The following is a 22,209-nucleotide window of genomic DNA, read 5'->3' on the forward strand; positions in this document are numbered from 1 at the left end:
TGAGAGAGGAGTGAGCTTTCTCAAGCTTAGAGTGAGCTTTGCCAAGCTTCTTATGGGCTTCCATTAGCCTCTCATGAGTGGCATTGAGCTCATCAAGAGATTGCTCAAGAAATTTGACTTTCTTGTTCAATTCTTTGCACTCCTTTCTCTTCATCTCAAAGCAAGTGTACACTTGCTCACACATGTCCATGAGCTCCTCCTTGGAGTACTCTTCTTCATCATCATCACTCCTACAAGCATCACTTTCACATTTATCATCATCACTCACATCATATTTTATCTTGGTAGGCTTTGCCATGAGGTATGTTGATGAAGTGTCGAAGATGGATGGCTTATTGTTGATGGCGATGCTTGCTAGTGCTTTCTTGATACATTTCTTGCCATCATCACTAGAGCCATCACTATCCAAAGGGCCATCACTATCCCAAGTGACCACATAGCCTCCACTCTTCTTATTCTTTTGAAAGGTCATCTTTTTCTCCTTCTTTTCTTTCTTGTCCTTCTTGTGCTTCTTCTTTTCATCCTCATCATTGTCACTATTGTAGGGACAATTCGCTACAACATGATCGGGGCTCTTGCAATTGTAGCATCTTCTCATATATTCTTTGCTTTTGGTGTGATCTCTTCTCTTTCTTGCACCATATCCCTTCTTCTTCATGAATTTGCCCATTTTGCGCATAAATAGAGCCATGGCCTCATCATCAATGTCACTAAGATCCTCATCATCACTTGATACTTTCCTGGACTTGCCCTTGTTCTTAGATAATGAGCTAGCCTTGAATGCTACACTCTTCTTCTTCTTGTCTTCTTCTTCCTTCTTGTCATCCTTGTCAACCCCTTCCCTTTCCACATAGTATGTCTCTTGTGTTATGACATCACCTAGTACTTGGTTAGGGGTAATCTCCTTCAATCCTCCTCTTATGATAACCAATCTCAACATCTCAAATGTTGGAGGTAGGCACATCAAGAACCGATGAGATATATCATCATCCTTGATCTTCTCTCCCAAAGCCTTCAAGTCATTTACAATCACTTACAACCATGGAACATTTCTGGAATGCTCTCATCATCCTTCATCTTGAAGCTTGTCAACTTATCCTTGAGGATGTACAACTTGGCACTCTTCACCGCCGGTGTACCCTCATATGTTTCCTCCACACCTCATTTGCTCTTTCACAATCCTTGATTTGCTCAAACACCTTGGAATCAATGGCATTGTATATGGTGTTGAGAGCCATTGTATTGCATTGCTTGTTGGTCTTGTCTTGGTTGGTGAGATTGTTAGGATCAATAATAGCATAGTCATTTTTTGTCACCTCCCATATTTGATCATTGATTGAACCAAGATACATCATCATCTTTCTCTTCCAATAATCATAGCATGTGCCATCAAAGAACGGTGGTTTGCCCCCCACATGGTTGAACACAACTTGAGCCATAATTTAACACCGAGGTTGTTAAGCCTTTAATCAAACGGTGACCATGGCTCTGATACCACTTGAAAGGTCCTAATATGGCTAGAGGGGGGTGAATAGCCTATTCAAAATCTACAAATTAACTAGAGTAATTTGATTAGTATAACAAATAGCGAAATGCAAACTTGCTCTAGCTCTACAAGGGTTGCAAGCTACCTATCCAATAATTCTAGTTGTTATGATCACTAGACACACAATCCACTAGGTCACTACTCACTAAGAGCTCTCACAATTGCTACACTAAAGAGCTCCACTAGATGAACTTAATCTACAAAGCAAGCTCTTAATTCTAGCTACACTAAAGAGCTTGATATAGCTAGTTTGTGGGAGTATAAATGAGTAAGTGAGGTGATTATACTGCCGCATAGAGGAGTGAACCAATCACAAGATAAATACTTTATCAATCACCGAGAGAATACCAAAGGGCAAGAGACAACCAATTTTCTCCCGAGGTTCATGTGCTTGCCAACACGCTACGTCCCCGTTGTGTCGACCAACACTTGATGGTTCGGTGGCTAAGAGGTGTTGCACGAACCTCGTCCACACAATTGGACACCGCAAGAACCTACCCACAAGTGAGGTAACTCAATGACATAAGCAATCCACTAGAGTTACCTTTCGGTGCTCCGTCGGGGAAGGTACAAATCCCCTCACAATCATCGAAGATGGCCATGAACAATTACCAACTCGTGCCAATCCTCCTCCGCTGCTCCAAGCCATCTAGGTGGTGGCAACCATCAAGAACAACAACTGAATCCCGCAGTAAAAACACGAACACCAAGTGCCTCTAGATGCAATCACTCAAGCAATGCACTTGGATTCTCCCCAATCTCACAAAGATGATGAATCAATGATGGAGATGAGTGGGAGGGCTTTGGCTAAGCTCACAAGGTTGCCATGTTAATGCAAAATGACCAAGAGGGTGAGCTTAAACTGGCCATGGGACTTAAATAGAAGTCCCCACGAAATAGAGCCTTTGTACCCCTTCACTAGGCACAACACGGGGTGACCGGACGCTCCGGTCATATTGACCAGACACTGGACCTCAGCGTCCGGTCACACGATGTGTGCCACATGTCCCCTCTCTTCAAATACTAAGTGCTCGATCTCAATGGTCATGTGATGACCGGATGCAACAGCTCAAAGTGACCGAACGCAGAACCCCAGCGTCCGGTCGTTTCCAGTAAGCATCTAGAGACGACTTTTCCTGACCGGACGTGTCCGATCATGCTCGACTGGACTCACCTAGCGTCCGGTCACATGGTGACTCTTCTATGTGCTACCACATCAGCTAGACCGGATGCACCCTGTCAGTGTCCGGTCGAAGACCGACGCCATCGTCTTCACATTGTCATTTGACTGGACACGCCGGTCCTATTGAGACCAGCGTTCGGTCATTGCGTGACCATCATGACTAACTTCTTTTCAACTCTATCTTCTTCACCCTTGCCCAAATATGCCAACAACCAAGTGTATCACCTTGCACATATGTGTTAGCATATTTTCACAAACATTTTCAAGGGTGTTAGCACTCCACTAGATCCTAAATGCATATGCAATGAGTTAGAGCATCTAGTGGCACTTTGATAACTGAATTTTGATACGAGTTTCACCCCTCTTAATAGTATGGCTATCGAATCTAAATGTGATCACACTCACTAAGTGTCTTGATCACCGAAACAAAATGGCTCCTACCATTTATACCTTTGTCTTGAGCCTTTTATTTTTCTCTTTCTTCTTTTCAAGTTCAAGCACTTGATCATTACCATGGCATCACCATCATCATGTCAAGATCTTCATTTGCTCCACCACTTAGACTAGTGCTACCTATCTCATAATCACTTTTGATAAACTAGGTTAGCACTTAGGGTTTCATCAATTCACCAAAACTAAACTAGACCTTTCAAAGAGGGTACCACAAAAGCTAAAAGATAAGTTTTATAGAACGACGATTAGATCGGCTATGTTCTATGGACCAGAATGTTGGCCTACAAAGATTCAACATGTGTCAACAACTAAGTGTTGCAGAAATACGTATGTTGCGATGGATTTGTGGTCACACAAGAATGGACCGAGTTCGGAACGATGATATACATGATCGCCTAGGGGTAGCACCAATTGAAGAAAAGCTTGTCCAACATCGGTTGAGGTGGTTTGGCCATATCCAAAGGAGACCTCCAGAGACACTAGTGCATTGTGGAGTCCTAAGCCAAGCTAATAATATGAGAAGAGGTAGAGGAAGACCAAAATTAACATAGGGGGAGGCAATAAAAAGAGATTTGAAAGCTTGGGATATACCTAGAGATCTATGTTTGAATAGAAGTGCTTGGAAAGTAGCTATTGAAGTGCTTGAATCATGACTTGGGGCTCTTGGTGTGTTTCAACTCTAGCCTACTCCAACTTGCTTGGGACTGAAAGGCTATGTTGTTGTTGTTATTGTTCACTTGCTTGCCGGTAAGATAGTCCCCATTGTGGCGATCACTTACTTGGAGGTTCACACGCTAATAGGCATCACACGTCTATCCAGTAATCTGGTGCCATACAACCAACACAAGATGAGGATCATACAAGCCACGAGCAATCCACTAGAGTACCTTTTGGCTCTCCACCAGGAAAAGGTTAAGAACCCCTCACAATCACCATGATCGAAGCTAGAGACAAGCACCTTCCTCCGCTCGATGATCCTTCCTGCACCAAGCCATCTAGGTGGTGGCAACCACCAAGAGAAACAAGCGAAATCCGTAGCGAAACATAATCACCAAGTGCCTCTAGATGCAATCACTCAAGCAATGTACTTGGATTCACTCCCAATCTCACAAAGATGATGAATCTATGATGGAGATGAGTGGGAGGGCTTTGGCTAAGCTCACAAAATTGCTATGTCAATGCAAATAGCCAAGAGGGTGAGCAAGAGCCGACCACACAACTTAAAAAGAGTCCTCTCGAAATAGAGTCGTTGGCCCCTTGCTGCCTGCTTTCACGATGCGACTAGACGCGCCGATCAGATCGATCAAACACAGACACCCCAGCGTCTGGTCGTGCATCCGCTGCCACGTGTCCCCCATGTTCAACGAGCGTCGCACATCTCTAACGGTCAAAACACAGAGCCACACTGTTAAAGTGAGACCAAATGCACCGCACAAGGCCATCGGACACGCCGATGCTCACACAGTTTGCTCAAGCGCGCACGCCCCTGATCCACTAACCTAACGCGCCGAGGGAATGACTGGACGCTCCATCAACGCGGAGTTCGGTCACTTCTAGAGACGTTCCAGAGAAGGATTTTGACGATCGAACGCGTTCGTTCGTGTACGATTGGATGCATCGCAGCGTCCATTCTTCTCTACCTCGTGAGTTAGCCCAACGTCAGCGTACGCCACCCATGACCGGACATAGGCCCTATGTGCCTGGTCACTTTTACTGTTCAGCGTCCAGTTGAAAGCTGAAATCGCGCTTCTCACTGCAACACTGACCAGACGCAGGGGGGCTGAGTTCGATCACTCCAGAGGCAGCGTTCGATCATCCCGGGACAGCTCCTCCACTTCACCAACTTCTCCACCCTTGCTCAAATGTGCTAACCACCAAGTGTTTCACCTTGTGCACGTGTGTTAGCATATTTTCACAAACATTTTTTAAGGGTGTTAGCACTCACTAGACTTTAAATACATATGCAATGAGTTAGAACATCTAGTGGCACTTTGATAACCGCATTTTACGACGAGTTTCACTCCTCTTAATAGTATGGCTACCTATCCTAAAAATGATCACACTTGCTAAGTATCTCAATCACCAAAACACAAATGTTCCAATCAAGTTTCACATTTGTCTTGAGCTTTTTGTTTTTCTCTTTCTTCTTTTCTAAGTCCGAGCTCTTGATCATCACCATGGTCACACCACCATCATCATGATCTTCATCATTTGCTCCACCACTTGGAAAGCACTTAACCTAACTCATATTCACTTAGAGCACATAGGTTAGTACCTAGGGTTTCATCAATTCACCAAAACCAAACTAAAGCTTTCAGCAACTAACAATTATCTCCTTGATTCAAAACAGGACCTTAATATATAATCCAAATATGCAATCCATGCATATTGCCCAACTAAGGGTCTGTTTGATCCATTAGTTACTAATAGTTATCTAGCTAATAGGTCACAACTATTGTTAGCTACTTTGATTCAACTAATGAAATAATAGTTGAGTACTCAATTAACAATTAGCTAAACTATTACTTAGACTTGTTTGGATCTAAGGAACTAATTATTGGTAGCTAACTACTATCTTTTTGATACAAACATGGCTTTAATATCACAGTTCTTGATTGAGATTTGGTCCAAAGACGACCTATATTATGAATTTTCTCAACTTTGTATCAAAATACCACTTTGGACCTATTTCTATGCAACGATCAAGCAAACAATTGAACTAATCAACATAAATATTCCTTCACATCTTTTGTATTTTTGTTAAGTAGTGAACATTGTGGGTTAACAACCGATGGAGGTTGTATCAATAGAAGAGCATGTTCGGTTTGAAAAAAATATGGAACGAAACTAAAAAACAATATCGTACCCTTTAGATACTAGAAAGACTATGGACCTGTGTTGAATGCGATGGCTAAAGTTTAGTTGGCTAAAGTTAATAGCTAAACTTTAGATCACTTTAGTTTCACTTGTGTGGTCTAATGAATTAATAACTTTTTTGTGAGATTAGCTAAACTTTAGAGATCACTTTAGACTATATGTTTGGAGCTTCAAGAGCTATGGTCTAAAGTTTAGTGGCCGAACTTAAAACTTTTCAGTGAAGGAACTATGTTTTCCTCCTCTTTGTTGTGAGAGGAAAACACTGTTCGTTGAGAAAAACATTGTTCGTTCGCTGAAAAATACAGGGCCATGAGCTATAGAATAGGGCGCATATGATCAAACAAGACCTATGTGTTGTATATCCGTATATTCCATTGATTTCATTCATACCAATAATATAACATGCCTATAGAATTCAAATTTGTAGCTGTGATAGCAGCTAATATTAACTGTGAATTATTTAGCTCGTTAACTATTAGCAGGTAACGGATCTAAATAGGAGAAATGTGGTAAGTAAATGTCATAAAAGAGACATGGGCATCTTTTAGGCCTTTCCTAAAGATTACTACGGTTTCCCTTCTAAAGTTATAATATACTATATACTATATATAAAAAAAGTTATTCCGTTTGTCAGGCAGGCCCGACAACAGTCTGTGGCAAGTGACAAAAACTATACATTCGCTGTCACTGACAACCCGGGTCCACACAGAGCCAGTGCTTTTACGAGCACGTGAGGAAAAAGCTAGCAAGCACCACACATAAAAAGACTATTTGTACTTGTGTATAAATTATCTATTATACTAACACATTGTTAATGTAGGTAAGTATTATCTCAGGATATCCTAATAAAAAAAGATTTCTTGCACCTTACAAGGGTCAAAGATATCATGTGTCTGAATGGCGACATGACCACCAACCAACAGGATCAAAGGAGGTGTTTAACTATGCACATTCATCCCTTAAAAACGTGATTGAATGTAGCTTTGGAGTACTCATGGCGCATTCTGTTGAACATGCCTAACTATTCAGTAAAGAAGCAATCGAAAATCATAATCGCAATGATGGCTCTTCATAATTTCATTAGAGACAGTGCCATACATGATGCAGACTTTGAAAACTACAGTAATGAAGATAGTGTAGCAGATTCAGTGTTCCATGGATAACTCAAGTGTGCTAAGAGATGACAGTGACGTGGGTGCTTTTCGTGATTCTATTGCTATTGCACTGATGTAGATGCTTTAGCTAGGTTAGAGACTTGTCTGGGCATAGGTACTTTTGGTATTTTAGAGAAATTGGCGTATGTGCTTTGGCCCTGGAACCTGAAGAATGTAATTTTAAATTATTGTTCCATTTTTTTCCTTTTCTTAAACTATTGTGACTTTTTTCCTTTTCTTAAATTTGCGCTGTAAATTCAAATGAAAATATCAATTAACTGATATCGCAAATGTATTCCACGCTTATTCAGCATTAAAACAAGTTGCTACACACATCAGAGGCATACATGTCATTGCACACATGTGGCAGACAAGCTTCTTGCAAAAAAAGTCAGAGTTGTCAAACACTCAACTTATTTTAGTTACATCTTCTTTTGGCCACAGCTTTACAGACAACCAACTCTTCATAAAAGCTCAACAGAAATAAGCTATACTAAACTGACCCTTTGGCCACAGCTTTTCAGGAGAACTCTTGAGAAAAACCCTACAGTGTACCAAAAGCGTCCATTCCCGATCGCTCATGCCGCCTGCCTGACGGCCACTCCGCAGACAATTCGGCCCAGTGAATTCCCGAGAGAAGACACTGACACTCGGTCCCCACGTCAACGGGCGCCCAGGTGGAACCCATATGTCAGTTTGAGACCCGTTGGGGGATGTCTCACCGACCAGTCCAGTACGTACGGGGCTGCTGGTCGCCAGCGCGGGCCGTTCCTTCCCTTCCCGCTGCGTGAGGCTCGGGGCGCATTTTACGCAGCGGCCCTTTGCTTTGCTGGTATTCACGCGATCATGCTCGAGGTTAGAGCAAAGAGAGGCGTGCTAATCACACGGAATCGGCCTACCAACCAACGATTTGTCGTTTCTACCAGCAAGAACATCCCTCCCTCCCTTTGCTTCGTTGTGAAGAGACCTTACTTTGAATTTTTTTGGTCGTTGGAGATGAAATCTAAGGTTTGCCAAGTTCGTTATTTCCCATAGTCTTATAAAATTACACGAGCTATCCACGCCTGAGAAGGGGAACATGGCCACGTTTCACGTCCCCATATTCCACGTTCCGGGAACGAGAATATTTACGTTCTCACCCACGTTATAAAATAACACCCCAAGTTGTTTCCGTTTCATGTTCATGTTCCCGTTTCCTCATGGGAACATGGTTGCTAAGGCCATATGCATGAGCAAGTTCATCGGGATGCATTAGGTATACTTGAAATACGAACATGATACCTATTTGACTCTGAGCATGGAACGATGAACACAGAGCCCCTATATCCATTCATGAAACAAAGATCAGTTCATTCATCCTCGCTAGTAGGACCAACGGTTTGATTCATGATATGCTACTGTCCACGGATGAGTGATCGAGAATCTATCACTATTTTTTGTTGTTGTTTTAGCCTCTTTAAATGGGCTTCTCAAAAGTAGCTAATATTAGCCGGCTAATAGTTCAAGCTAGGTATTATTTGGATGCAAGAGCTAAAACGTTAATATATTTATGTTTTTTATCTACAATGCTCTTCAGCTTTTAGAGGCCCTAGCAGAGCATATAGATATAGATATGTGGGAGGGTAAAAGTAAGGTTATTAGCAGAGCATATAGATACAAATACAGATACAGATACAGATACAGATATAGATACAGATATAGATATAGATATGCAAGAGGGTAAAAAAATATATTTTTGCATTTATTAGCTGGTATTAGAAGGATTAGATAGCTGTTAGATAGTTGTTAGCTAGGTGCCTAACTAACAATTAGCTGGTCTATTAGTGGTGCCTGTTTAGATCCACCTTAGATAGTTGTTAGCTAGGTGCCTAACTAACAATTAGCTGGCTATTAGTGGTGCCTATTTAGATCAATCTTAGCTAAATTTTAGCAGCTAATTATTAGCTATGTAAATCCAAACAGGAACCATGGCAGCATACCTCGCTTACTCATATTTTGCCCTTGTTATACTCCTTCATCTCACTATTCTACTAGCTGAGACCATGATCATCGTCATCGGGACAACAAAACCACCGTTTAGTGCTTTGAGTTCAGCAAAATATATTGGGGTAGCTTACCGAGTATAATCTTTTTCCTAAAAAAGTGAGTATATATATAGGTTTTACTTTGTATATACTCCTCCGTTCTAAAATATAAATATCCCTAGTCTAGTTTTGTCCTAGGTCATCAAACTACACTAAGTTTATCAAAAATTTTAAGAAAAAATAATGATGTTGACTATATCACATATGTAACATTAAATTCATTATGAAATATATTTCTATAGTTTACCTATTGATACAACAGATGTTTGTACTTTTCTCTTTTTAGACTTGAGTGAACTTAAAATTTGGCTTACAAAACCAAAATAATGATATTTTAGAATGGAGAGAGAGTTGTTACTTAGCCATCGTCCTATTTTTATCTATGCCTACGTACGCTTAATGGCATATTCCCTTAGTCCCCTAAAGTAAGACTATATTATTCAAAATTTAACCCCAAAAAGAAGACATGTTAGAACCGTTTAGCATTGCGGAGGTATTATATGATACTGTTTGACACTATTCATCGATGTTTTAGGAATCATTTAGATCATTTTGCTTCATCACTAATGTGTCCAAAATACCATATAGTATCTTTTTCTATGGTACTCCCTCAGTCCTACAGTATTTGTCGTTCTAGCATTTCAAAGATGTCCTAGAAGAGCGTCATTATAGGCGTGGGTCCCACCTAACAACCGTATGACTACATCATCGTGTGTGGCCATCCGCTCGATCGCCCCCTCCCATTATCGGCATCCCTGTCTCATTTTCTCCATCGGCGCTGCCCTCTTCTTGACCCGCACCGACACTGCCCTCATCTTCACCTGCATCGATGCCGCCCTCCTCTTCACCCGCATCGACGCCACCCTCCTCTTCTCTTGCACCAGCGGACACCTCGCGCACCCCTTCTCTTGCCCTCCATCGGTGTGGTGCGGCTAAGGTGGCCGAGATCTGGCGACTCCCTCCCCTTCTCCTCCACCGGCGAGGCTATGGGCGACGAGATCCGATGCCTCCTTTCTCCGCTTGTCCTTCATTGGCATGGAGGAGGCACTGCTTGGAGGATAAGATATGGGGTTGAGATGCTCTTCCCTAATTGGCGCCCCTCATCTTCTCCTTCGTCGGTGCCCCCTCCCCCTTCTTCTCCTTCATCAACGTGTCCCTAATCCACTACGACCGATGCGGAGGGGACGCGGATGGCGCGATGGCGGAGATCCGGCTCGGCCCTCATCCACATTGCTCGGTGTGGAGGGGTCACATGGCGCGGCGGCGGCGATTTGGCGCCGTCCTCATCCACGGCGCCGATGTGGAAGGAGTTGAAGACGCGGATCTTGCTTGCCGCATGGTGAGGGCGGCGGCGATGGGACGTCCACGGTGGAGAAGGCGGAGATGGCCGTGGTGTGCGACAGAGGGAGTAAGGGTATTTACGTTTTTTTTTTCTTCTAGCATTGATTAACGTGAAGACTCTAGAATGTAAGTTATCGTGGAACTGAGTAATAAGTATTGAAGAACTACGTACCATTCTACTATGTGACTATTGAGCTTCCTCCAAAGAAAGTTACTCCGTATACTACTTGTGCAGTTGTGCTACAGGTAGTGTGTAGTACTACACCGTATCGGAGCTGTCCACGGCCAAAGTGGACAGTAATTAATTGGCCCTTGAACACCTAGGTGGCTGTCCATTTCCGAAATAACGCGACAACGACAGGAGTGACCCGCAAAAAAGGCACCCCGTCCCGTCCTCGCTCTTCCTCAGCTCCTCACATCTCTCACTCCCCCGCCAGCGCAGTGCGCGAGCGAGTGGAGCCAGACGAACCGCCGCCCGCCACTCGCCGGCGCCGGGCACCGCCGTCCACCCCCCGACGGTGAGTCCACGCTCCCTTCTCGATCTCCCGTCCGTCGATCTCGCGTGGGGCGGGCTCGCCCAATTGTAGCTGTAGCAACTCGCCTGGGACCACCGTGCCTTCGCTGAGCTCGACCCGTCTGGGTTCTCACGGGCCGCGCGACACCATCCTCTTCTTGCCTCGCCGTCGCCGTCGCCCTCGTCCTCGCGCCCGACCACCGCCATCCCAGCCTCCGCCAGCGCTCCCGCCGCCCACCGCCACTGCTTCGCCGCCCTCCCTTGGCCCGCCCGACGTGCTGCCCCCGCCCTGACTGCGCCCACCAGCCGCATCCGCCACCCGCGGCCGGCGGCGCCCCGCCGCCCCACCCACCCACCGCCGGGGATTGAAGGTCTGGGGGAGAGATCAGCCCAACCGCCCCACCACTAACCCGGCGGCGGGGTGTCGTGCTGTACCTTCAACGCGCGACGGTACGCGCGTTGGACTTTCTGGTAGCCGAATGTTGGATGCGGCGGCCGAGATCTCACGCCTGGGGGCTCTGTCGGTAGGGGTGAGGTGGAGGAGGGCTTGATGTTTGGCCGTTTCTGTGATCCTGACCGATTCGGTGGACGGTGGTGGGTGTGGGTGTCACTGGCACTGTGCCAGAGTGGAGTGATTTAAGGGAGGAGATGGTTGGGACTCAGGAGGGGGAAGGCACAATTCTACAGGAATTCTATAGCTAGCGAAGGTATATTTGTTTGTTTCCTGAAGGTGTCTGTCAGGTGCGGTTGCCCTCATCTAAGGAAATGTACAAGTCTTTTTCCTTGGTTAGTTAGAATGGTACTATCTACAGAACAGAAATACAGAATGAAAGAGTCCATGATAGATGCTGCTCCTGCCTTCTAGCCTCATGAATTTGGGTGAGTGAGGGCTCGAGATTGCTGTCTCTCAAGAATTGGGGGGATTGGCTCTGTCATAGTCATAGTGCTCTTGAAGTTAAGGTATATAAGAGGAAGTGTTGCCTGTGGAATCAGTAGCTTGGTTGATGAACGTATAACTACAGATAGTTCAATAAATCTCATCCACATACCTTCTGTCCCATAACAAATTTAACACTCTACTTGAAAGGACTGTCTTGGAGGAAGCGTTGGGGCTTGTGCTTCTCATCTCCTTCACTTGTGAGTGCTGCTACATGTGCAAACATTTGAGTACAACTCAAGTGCAAGTCATGATCCAACTGTATCAGATTGTTTGGATGCATGATTATACAATTGCACGTAAAAGTGGTTGCACGTGACTCATTTCCCATCCATGCAATGGTGGGCTTGTTGGTGGCTGTGATACAACATATGATATAAGCCACCAGCCTACCATGGAACCTACCATGCGTGGAATTTCATTTCATGCCTCCATTTCACATGATTTTTGGTTATCGTGTATGTTTCATGTGTTTGACTACTTTCCCGGTGATCATTTCCTATAAAAGCAACTACATCTCATTGTCAGAACTCAGAAGCGGCGTGCCAGATTTTGTGAAACTTGATGATTTGAGGTTAAAAAGAACCTTTTATTCATGTTTTACATGGACCAAAATTAATGCATTTCTAGTTGAGATTGAAGATCTTGTAGAAGATTTGGATTGAAATTTTTAGCCACGGTCACAAGAGAGTTTGTTGGTTCAATCTTGAATTTTGTAGTATTTCCTTGAACTATGTTTAAGCTATGGTACTACTATCCCCCCCTTTTTTTTGAGAGGGTCTACTATCTCCTTTTCGTTTTGCTGTTAGAACTGGATCTGACTGTGTTATGATGCATTAATGCATTATTCCACAGGATCTGGCTGCATGCTTTAAAACGGACATTAATTCATTATTCTCTTGGTAATTGCACGATTAAGTGGGAATGCCTCTTTTCCTTTTGCTTCCTTCTTTCTCCTTTATGTCAATGCAAAAATGACACAGGCTGGCACTATTATTCATTATGCTAATTACTTCCATTTTTATCCTGTAGGAATTATAAAACAATTCAAGGTGTAAAGCTGGTATAGATCTAATCATGGCAAATTTCAACTCGTCAGAACCTCGAGACTCTAGAGAACCAACTTCACCCGCACCATCAACATCATCTTCTATATCAAGGTATAACATATTCCTGTTTTGACCTGTTACTCATTCCCAATGTTTTGAAATAGCTTACTCATATGAGTACGGATTAACTGACTAGTTGCAGTTTGAAATAATTTTTTTTTGAACATTAACTATAGGTGCAGTGGTGAGAGCTGTCTCACTGAGTCACCAGGTCATGGGTTCGAAGCAGCCTCTCCGCAGATTTTGCGGGGGGGAAGGCTTGCCTCGGTTTTTCCCTTCCCCAGACCCCACTCATGTGGGAGCCTCCGGCACTGGGTCTGCCCTTTTTTATTAACTATAGTATATAACTTGTTACTTATTTGTTGTTCCACAGGGAAAAAGGTGACCTGGCAGAAGTTGATGATCCTGAAAGTGCAATGTCCACTGTTGCTCGATTGTTGGAAGACCTCCATGCTAGCATGGTATCTCCATCAGGGAAGGATGCTACAACCAGAAGGTTACTTGAACTGGCCAGAGCAAAAAAGGAGGCAAGGATTTTGATAGGTAGCCATTCTCAGGCAATGCCACTACTTATATCTACCCTTAGAGTTGGGTCATCTGCAGCAAAAGTAAATGCTGCAGCTCTACTTAGTGCACTCTGCAAGGAAGAGGACCTGCGTGTGAGGGTCCTCTTAGGAGGCTGTATACCACCCTTAATCTCTCTTTTGAAGTCTGAATCTGCTGAAGCGAAGAAGGCTGCTGCTGAAGCTATTTATGAAGTGTCTTCTGGTGGGCTTTCAGATGATCACATAGGCAGGAAAATATTTGTGACTGAAGGTGTTGTGCCAACTCTGTGGGACTTGCTTAATCCTAGGTCTCGCCAAGATAGAGTAGTTGAGGGCTTTGTGACTGGGGCTTTAAGGAATCTCTGTGGGGACAAAGATGGTTACTGGAAGGCCACACTTGAAGCTGGAGGTGTTGAAATTATTACTGGTCTTCTTTCATCCAAGAATGCTGCTTCACAGTCGAATGCTGCCTCTCTATTGGCACGGTTTATCTCTGCTTTTGGTGATAGCATTCCCAAAGTTATAGATGCTGGGGCTGTTAAGGCTCTCCTTCACCTTCTAAACCGAGATAATATCATTTCTGTTCGTGAAAGTGCGGCTGATGCTTTGGAGGCCCTGTCTTCCAAGTCTAGTATTGCAAAGAAAGCTGTGGTGGATGCAGGAGGCCTTCCTATTCTGATTGGAGCTGTTGTAGCGCCCTCAAAAGAATGCATGCAGGGTGAGACATGTCATTCTCTACAAAGCCATGCTGTCCGTGCTTTATCAAATATTTGTGGGGGAACAACTTCTCTGATGCTTTACCTTGGTGAGCTCTGCCAAGCACCCCGGTCACCTGTTCCCCTTGCTGACATTCTTGGAGCACTTGCTTATTCATTGATGGTTTTTGATGGCTGTGATGGTAAATCCTTTGACCCAGTTGAGATTGAAAATACTTTGGTTGTGCTCCTAAAATCTCATGACAGCAAGCTTGATCGTATTCTTGAGGCTTTAGCAAGTCTATATGGGAATGATTGTCTCTCTGACAGGCTTGATCACTCTAATTCTAAGAAGGTTCTTGTTGGGCTGATTACCATGGCTCCTGCTGATGTTCAAGAGCATCTTGTTCGTGCCTTAACTAGCTTGTGTTGTGATGGTGTTGGAATATGGGAGGCTCTTGGAAAGAGAGAAGGGGTTCAGTTGCTAATATCATTACTTGGGCTTTCCAGTGAGCAGCAGCAGGAATATGCAGTTTCCTTATTGGCTATCTTGAGTGATGAAGTAGATGACAGCAAGTGGGCAATAACAGCTGCTGGAGGTATCCCTCCACTTGTCCAACTACTAGAAACAGGATCTCAAAAAGCAAAGGAGGATGCAGCTTACATCATGTGGAGCATGTGCTCTGACAGTGATGATATCAGGGCATGTATTGAGAGTGCTGGGGCTGTTCTGGCACTAATTTGGCTTCTAAAGAGTGGTAGCCCTCGTGGACAGGAGGCATCAGTTAAAGCACTCAAGAAGCTGATACGATCAGCAGATTCTGCTACGATCAATCAGTTACTAGCATTACTGCTCAGTGACTCATTGAGCTCAAAGGCTCATGTCATTACAGCTCTTGGGCATGTCCTTGTGCTGGCGCCTCAGAGAGCTCTTATCCAGAGTGGAGCCCCAGCTAATAAAGGCCTTAGGTCACTAGTTCTTGTTCTTGAATCATCAAATGAAGAAACACAGGAGATTGCTGCAACTGTGTTGGCTGATATTTTCACTATGCGTCAGGATATTTGTGATGTCTTGGCAATTGATGAAATTGTCCAGCCATGCATGAAGCTTTTGACAAGTGGAAACCAAGTGATTGCCACACAATCTGCCAGAGCTTTAGGAGCACTTTCATGTTCAGCTAGTTCCATGTCAAAAAACAAAATGTCTTGCTTAACTGAAGGTGATGTGCGACCTCTTATAGAGATGGCAAAGACATCATCTATTGATGTTGCTGAAACAGCATTTGCTGCATTAGCAAATCTCCTATCAGATGCACAGATTGCTAAAGAAGCGTTCGGTGACAACATTGTCTTGGCTTTGACTAGAGTGCTCAAGGAGGGGAGTTTAGAAGGCAAGATTAGTGCGTCGCGGTCACTTCGTCAGTTGGTCAACCAGTTTCCCCTCAGTGAAGTTCTCCCAGATTACTCGCAGTGCTGTTTTATAATTCATGCATTGTTGGTATGTCTATCTGGCATCAATTTGGACAATGTTACAAATTTGGAACCCCTTGATGTTCTTACATTGATGGCTACAACAAAGGAGGGTTCACATTATAGCCCCCCTCTATGCACTGGTTTTCTTGAATTTCCAGAAAGCTTAGAACCTTTAGTTCGTTGTGTTAGTATTGGGCTTCCACCTGTTCAAGATAAGTCCATTCAAATCCTTGCAAGTCTCTGTCAGGGCCGACCTTCTCTACTTGGTGAATATTTAAACAGAAGTCAAGGATGCATCACTTCTCTTGCTAATAGAGTTGTAGAGTCAAATGACATGGAAATAAGAATCAGCAGTGCAGTCATCCTCATATCTGCAATGAGGGACAGCATAGAACAGTCGATCGATGTTCTTGAAGCATCAAAACTTCTGAAGAATCTGATATCTGCACTCATTGATATGCTGAAGCAACGTTCCTCTTTAACATCCCTAGACATTGAAATTTGGAAACCTTGCACGGAAAAAAGTTTGCTTAGTTATGAGCAGGATGTTTTGAGTGTGCCTGAACTTGGAAAGGTTTCTGAAGAAACTGTTGCACTATGGTTGCTCTCACTGATTTGTTCTCATCATGGAAGGAGTAAATATACTGTTATGGAGCTCAATGGCGTTGATGCAGTATCTGATAGACTTGCTAGCTATACTGCTAACAGACAGGTGCATGTTTCACATTTATTTATTTTTTCTGTTTTCATAGGACTCTATCTGAGTAACTTGTTGCTAAATTCGAGATATTTTCTGCTTCAAACTGCTGTACTGCTGTGTTGAGTAATCAGATGTACTGGTAATGTGAAAATCTTAGATCCATTTCGAATTGTCATCGTGACTAGCATGCAAACAGTATTAGGTCTAAGTTTTCCTGTATTTTTACATCCTCGTTTTGAGTAATGCTGGATAAGAAAGATAGGTCACTTCATATGTCCATCCACTTTCTATGTTTTTAACTCAAGTCTAAAGGACTTCTTTACTCTGAATTGGTTCCTGTAACAGGCTGCTTGTTGATCAATTTTAGGTGACCTGCTGACAAGTAACACCACTATATATGGTGTCACTAGTCTTTCATGTTACATATTAAAAAGAAAACCAATGGCCATTTTAGACTAATGATGACTTTTAAATTTTGGACTATTGGTTATTAAAACGTTTAGTTGACAAATTCTAGTAAAGAGTTGAAATGATTTCTCCATGCTGCTTATGATTCCACCCAAAGTTCCTGTATACATAAAAAATCATCATGCTAAGTTCCTACCTAGAAACAGAAGTCCACTCATACACCCACAGATAAAAAGTTATATTTTGCAAGATGAGAGCATTTGGTTGGTCTGCCTGTCTGTTTCATTTTCATATGCCAACTTGCATAGTAAAACGCTAGGCTCCAGATTTGCACCCTTTGTTCTTGGTAACTCCATTGCTTAGATACCAGATGCAGATGTGTATATAAATATTATTAGACATACTAGTTTTACTATTCAATTGGTGCTGACTGCTGAGAACAGAACAAGCAAGGGCGGTCTACTTACCATAGCTGAATTGTTCTACATTCCATAGATCAGATAACTTTCATTCTTTGTTGCATTACTTGTCTTTTCCATATTTTACTGTTTCTACTGCTATGCCTGTTTCCAAGCTGTAATAGCTGCTCCATGTTACAGGAACAGTATGAAGACTCAGAAAATATATGGACTTGCGCCGTTCTGTTGGCTACTCTGTTTCAGGATTCAGTGGTTGTTCAATCTTCTGAAATAACACGAACAATACCTTCTTTAGCATCCTTGCTAAAATCTGATGATATCATCGGTAAATACTTTGCTGCTCAAGCACTGGCTAGCCTTGTTTCCACTGGGAGCAGAGGTATACAGCTTGCTATTGCAAATTCTGGTGCAGTTTTAGGTGCTGTAGCATTGATCGGACAGGTAGAATCTGATATGCCAAACCTTGTTACAATGGCTAAAGAATTCAAGTTGGCAGACAATCCAAGTCAAATAATATTGAGAAGCCTTTTTGAGCTTGAAGATGTCTGCACTGGTGCTTCCGCTCGAAGGTCCATACCCTTGCTAGTGGATCTACTTAAACCAATGCCAGACAGGCCAGGTGCACATCTGATTGCTTTGCACCTTCTGACTCAACTAGCGGAAGGTAGTGAGGCAAATAAAGTTGCTATGGCAGAGGCTGGAGCTTTAGATGCCTTGACTAAGTATCTATCTTTAAGCCCTCAAGACTCAACTGAAACTACTATAACCAATTTGCTAGGGATTTTATACAGTAATCCTGATCTTCTTTACCATGAATCATCACGCAGCACTTCAAATCAGCTGGTAGCTGTCTTACGTTTGGGCTCGAGAAGTTCTAGGCTTAGTGCAGTAAGGACGTTGCAGAAACTCTTTGATGCAGAGAATATAAGGGACACCGAAGTGGCCCGGCAAGCTATTCAACCATTACTTGACATGCTTGGGTCAGGAACTGAAATAGAACAGCAGGCAGCACTTGGTGCACTTATCAAGCTTTCTGCTGGGACTATCTCTAAGGATTCTGCTATGTTCGATGTAGAAGGGAACACAATTGAAAATCTTTACAAAATTTTATCCTTCAGTTCGTCACTGGAGCTTAAAAAAGATGCTGCTCAACTCTGCTATATTTTATTTGAGAACTCAACTGTACGTGCATCACCAATTGCAACAGAATGTCTTCAACCCCTGATATCACTGATGACATCAGGATCTAGTTTGGCTATCGAACCAGCAGTTTGTGCTCTAAACAGATTACTGGATGAGGACTACAATGCAGAGGTTGCTGCAACTAGTGAAGTTATTGATCTTCTTGTCAGTTTTGTTCCTGGTACAAACTATCAGTTGTCTGAAGCATGTATCGGTGCTCTCATAAAGTTGGGCAAGGACCGTCCAAACTGCAAGCTTGACATGGTTAAAGCTGGTATCATTGAGCATGCACTTGATATGATTCTTGATGTTCCTGTATCTGTTAGTTCATCCATTGCTGAATTGCTTCGCATTTTGACAAACAACAGTGGCATTGCTAAAAGTTCTGCTGCTGCAAAAATGGTGGAGCCACTTTTCTTGCTTTTACGTCGCCCTGATGTTACTATGTGGGACCAGCACAGTGCCTTGCAAGCACTTGTGAATATTCTGGAGAAACCTCAGAGTCTAGCAGCATTGAAGTTGACTCCCAGTCAAATAATTGAGCCTTTAATATCATTTCTTGAATCTCCCTCTCAAGCAATTCAGCAACTTGGCACTGAGGTGCTCTCACATCTTCTAGAACAGGAACATTTTCAACAGGATATCACCACCAAAAATGCAGTTGTTCCTTTGGTGCAGCTTGCTGGTATTGGAATCTTGAGCTTACAACAAACTGCAGTTAAAGCACTTGAAAACATCTCACAGAGTTGGCCCAAGGCAGTAGCCGATGCAGGTGGAATTTTTGAACTTTCAAAGGTAATTGTCCAGGATGATCCTCAGCCAAGTCAAGCATTATGGGAATCTGCAGCACTTGTGTTATGCAATGTTTTGCGTTATAATTCTGACAACTATGTCAAAGTCTCAATGGCTGTACTTGTGAGATTGCTGAACTCCACCATGGAGAGTACCGTCACGATAGCTCTCAGTGCTCTACTTGTTCAAGAGAAAAGTAGCTCACGCTGTGCTGTGGCCATGGCTGAGGCTGGGGCAGTACGTGCACTCTTGGAGCTCCTGAAGAGCCATCGATGTGATGAATCTGCAGCAAGATTGCTTGAAGCGCTGATAAACAATTCAAGGGTCCGTGAAACAAAAGTTGCCAAGTATGCTATTGCTCCTCTCTCACAGTACCTGTTAGACCCTCAGTCTAAGAACCAGTTAGCAAAGTTTCTGGTGACTCTTGCACTAGGTGACATTTTCCAGCATGAAGCACTTGCTAGGGCAAGTGACTCTGTGTCTGCCTGCCGTGCTCTTGTAAGCCTTCTTGAGGACCAGCCTACGGATGACATGACAACAGTTGCTATTTGTGCACTGCAAAGCTTAGTGATGCACAGCAGGACAAACAGGCGCGCTGTTGCTGAAGCTGGGGGCATTTTGGTTGTGCAAGAATTGCTTCTTTCACCAAATGTGGATATTTCAGGACAGGCTGCTCTTCTAATCAAGTACCTATTTTCAAATCATACACTGCAAGAATACGTGTCGAATGAGCTTATCAGATCTCTCACTGGTGAGTCGGCAATCTTTATGGCGAACTGTGTCCATGATATTTTATTTCAAATGTGTATTTCTTCATGTTCATGAGTGAGGTCTCATGCCCTTAAATGGTTTTTCATTTGCCATTTTGACTTTGATACTATAGACATGAATATCTAATAAAAACAGATGCATTAAGTTATGAATGATTAAATTGCAAATGCTTTATGGTGCTATAATGCTTACTGATGGATTGAGTTGATTATTCTCTAATGTCAAATGCAATTTGTTGCAGCTGCCTTAGAGAGAGAGCTGCTGTCTACGTCAACTATCAATGAAATTATTCTGAAGTCCATATATGTGATATTCAGCAACTTCAAAAAGGTACGGTTTTCTGAGGCGGCAACCTTGTGCATACCACACCTGGTTTGTGCTTTGAAGGATGGAAATGAGGCTGCCCAGGAGAGTGTGCTTGACACCCTTTGCTTGCTTAAAGAATCTTGGCCGCAAATGAATGAAGACATAGCTAAAGCCCAGTCCCTGATTTCAGCTGAGGCCATACCTGTACTACAGATGCTTATGAAGACATGTCCTCCCAGTTTTCATGAGAGAGCCGATAGTTTGCTGCATTGCTTGCCTGGTTGCTTGACAGTGACCATCATTCGTGGGAATAATTTGAAACAGACAATGGGGGGTACAAATGCATTTTGTTGCCTGCAAATAGGAAATGGTCCTCCAAGGCAAACTAAGGTAATTCTTGTAGATAATTCTACTCAATATAATTCATTTGTGGTGCAGTTGGTTCTTTTCCTCTGAAACCCAGTATTGCCAGCTGCTGTACCTTGCAAGACTGGGATTGCCGCTCTGCTGCATGTTGTATTTTATTTAGTTAACATCTTTTTAGCCTCTGGCTACTGATGTTTGTGTTGAACGTCAGGTGGTAAACCACAGCATCTGCCCAGCTTGGAACGAGGGTTTCACCTGGTTATTTGACGTTGCCCCTAAAGGGCAGAAGCTCTACATCATATGCAAAAGCAAAAATACATTTGGAAAGGTATGGTCATAACTCATAAGGATGGTGTCTTCTTCTCTTGGTTCTTGGCTTCTTGCCTGTGATTCTTTTGTGTGATTTCTCAAATGTTGATATTTTCCATTGCAGTCAACGCTCGGAAGAGTCACCATCCAGATCGACAAGGTTGTCACCGAGGGTGTATACAGCGGGTTCTTCAGCCTCAGCCATGACGGCGGTAAGGACGGCTCAAGAACCCTAGAGATAGAAATCGTATGGTCGAATAGGCCATCCAACGACAACAGTATGTAGCATATGGCTGATTTACCTGACGCCAACCTTATACTCCTGGCTTCCATGTAAATCAGCCCCCCATAATCATCCAAATTCATTTATTTATATATGTAGAAAAGTTAAGACCCTTAGATAACCCGTGCCATCATTCAATTATTGAGGTCGTCTCGGGTTGTTAGCCTTGCTGCTGTAACAGGTTTTGGACCCGGGTAATTTTTTTTGTACAGGTGAATTTATTTAATGTAATTATATCTTAGTGTTAGATTGGTGTGAGTACGGACAAACACTACTGACAGTAACATTCTGTGTGATGTGTGGCGTGATATTTGTTCCCGTGGGTGTGTGTTTTCCGTTGTTCGCACTTGTTGCCTGAATTGAGCCCTACCGTTTTCAGCGGGAAAATTAGGCGAGTCAATTGCATTGATTTTTTAATTCACAGCTGATTTTAGGAGGTAATTGAATTGTTTTTAGTTTCCACCCTTGGGGACAGATGTTATGCGCATCGTTTCAGCTCTAGCTTTTGTTCCAGTCATAGCTTTTGTTCTCACGTTAATTGGTAACATCATAGCATGCAAACCAAACATGCCACATGCCAGTACGTACTGCTGGTAGCAGCAGCCTGGAGCAATGTTTCAACAGTCACACATGCTGACGCATTTGAATGGCGCAACTGTAGTAGTCGGTACTTGTTGGCCAAACATAGAGAAGGTCGCAGAGTGTGCCGTGCCTGACGAAACTTGAGCGTGCAGGTAGCACGTACCAGCCAAGCACAAGTGA

General features: G+C 43.3%; 1 protein-coding gene and 1 pseudogene across 3 annotated transcripts; one reads left to right on the plus strand and one right to left on the minus strand.

Moving 5' to 3' along the window:
* Positions 1-11,464, minus strand: part of LOC136479555 (eukaryotic translation initiation factor 2 subunit gamma-like) — a 31,900-nt pseudogene extending 20,436 nt beyond the window's left edge.
* On the plus strand, positions 10,954-21,849 carry LOC136483605 (protein CELLULOSE SYNTHASE INTERACTIVE 3-like). 3 transcript variants are annotated; one of them, XM_066480715.1, is made up of 7 exons: positions 10,954-11,156; positions 13,122-13,249; positions 13,572-16,623; positions 17,619-20,163; positions 20,425-20,879; positions 21,067-21,183; positions 21,289-21,849. In XM_066480715.1, the coding sequence occupies exons 2-7, from the start codon at positions 13,167-13,169 to the stop codon at positions 21,448-21,450; spliced, it is 6,414 nt and encodes a 2,137-aa protein (XP_066336812.1). In that variant the 5' UTR covers positions 10,954-11,156; positions 13,122-13,166; the 3' UTR covers positions 21,451-21,849. The 3 variants fall into 3 exon arrangements, with proteins under 3 accessions (XP_066336812.1, XP_066336813.1, XP_066336814.1); XM_066480716.1 differs by lacking the exon at positions 10,954-11,156 and adding an exon at positions 11,747-11,859; XM_066480717.1 differs by lacking the exons at positions 10,954-11,156; positions 13,122-13,249 and adding an exon at positions 13,394-13,493.
* The last annotated feature ends 360 nt before the right edge of the window (positions 21,850-22,209 follow it).

Source organism: Miscanthus floridulus, chromosome 9 (assembly GCF_019320115.1).
Source record: "Miscanthus floridulus cultivar M001 chromosome 9, ASM1932011v1, whole genome shotgun sequence".
NCBI classification, from domain to species: Eukaryota; Viridiplantae; Streptophyta; class Magnoliopsida; order Poales; family Poaceae; genus Miscanthus; species Miscanthus floridulus.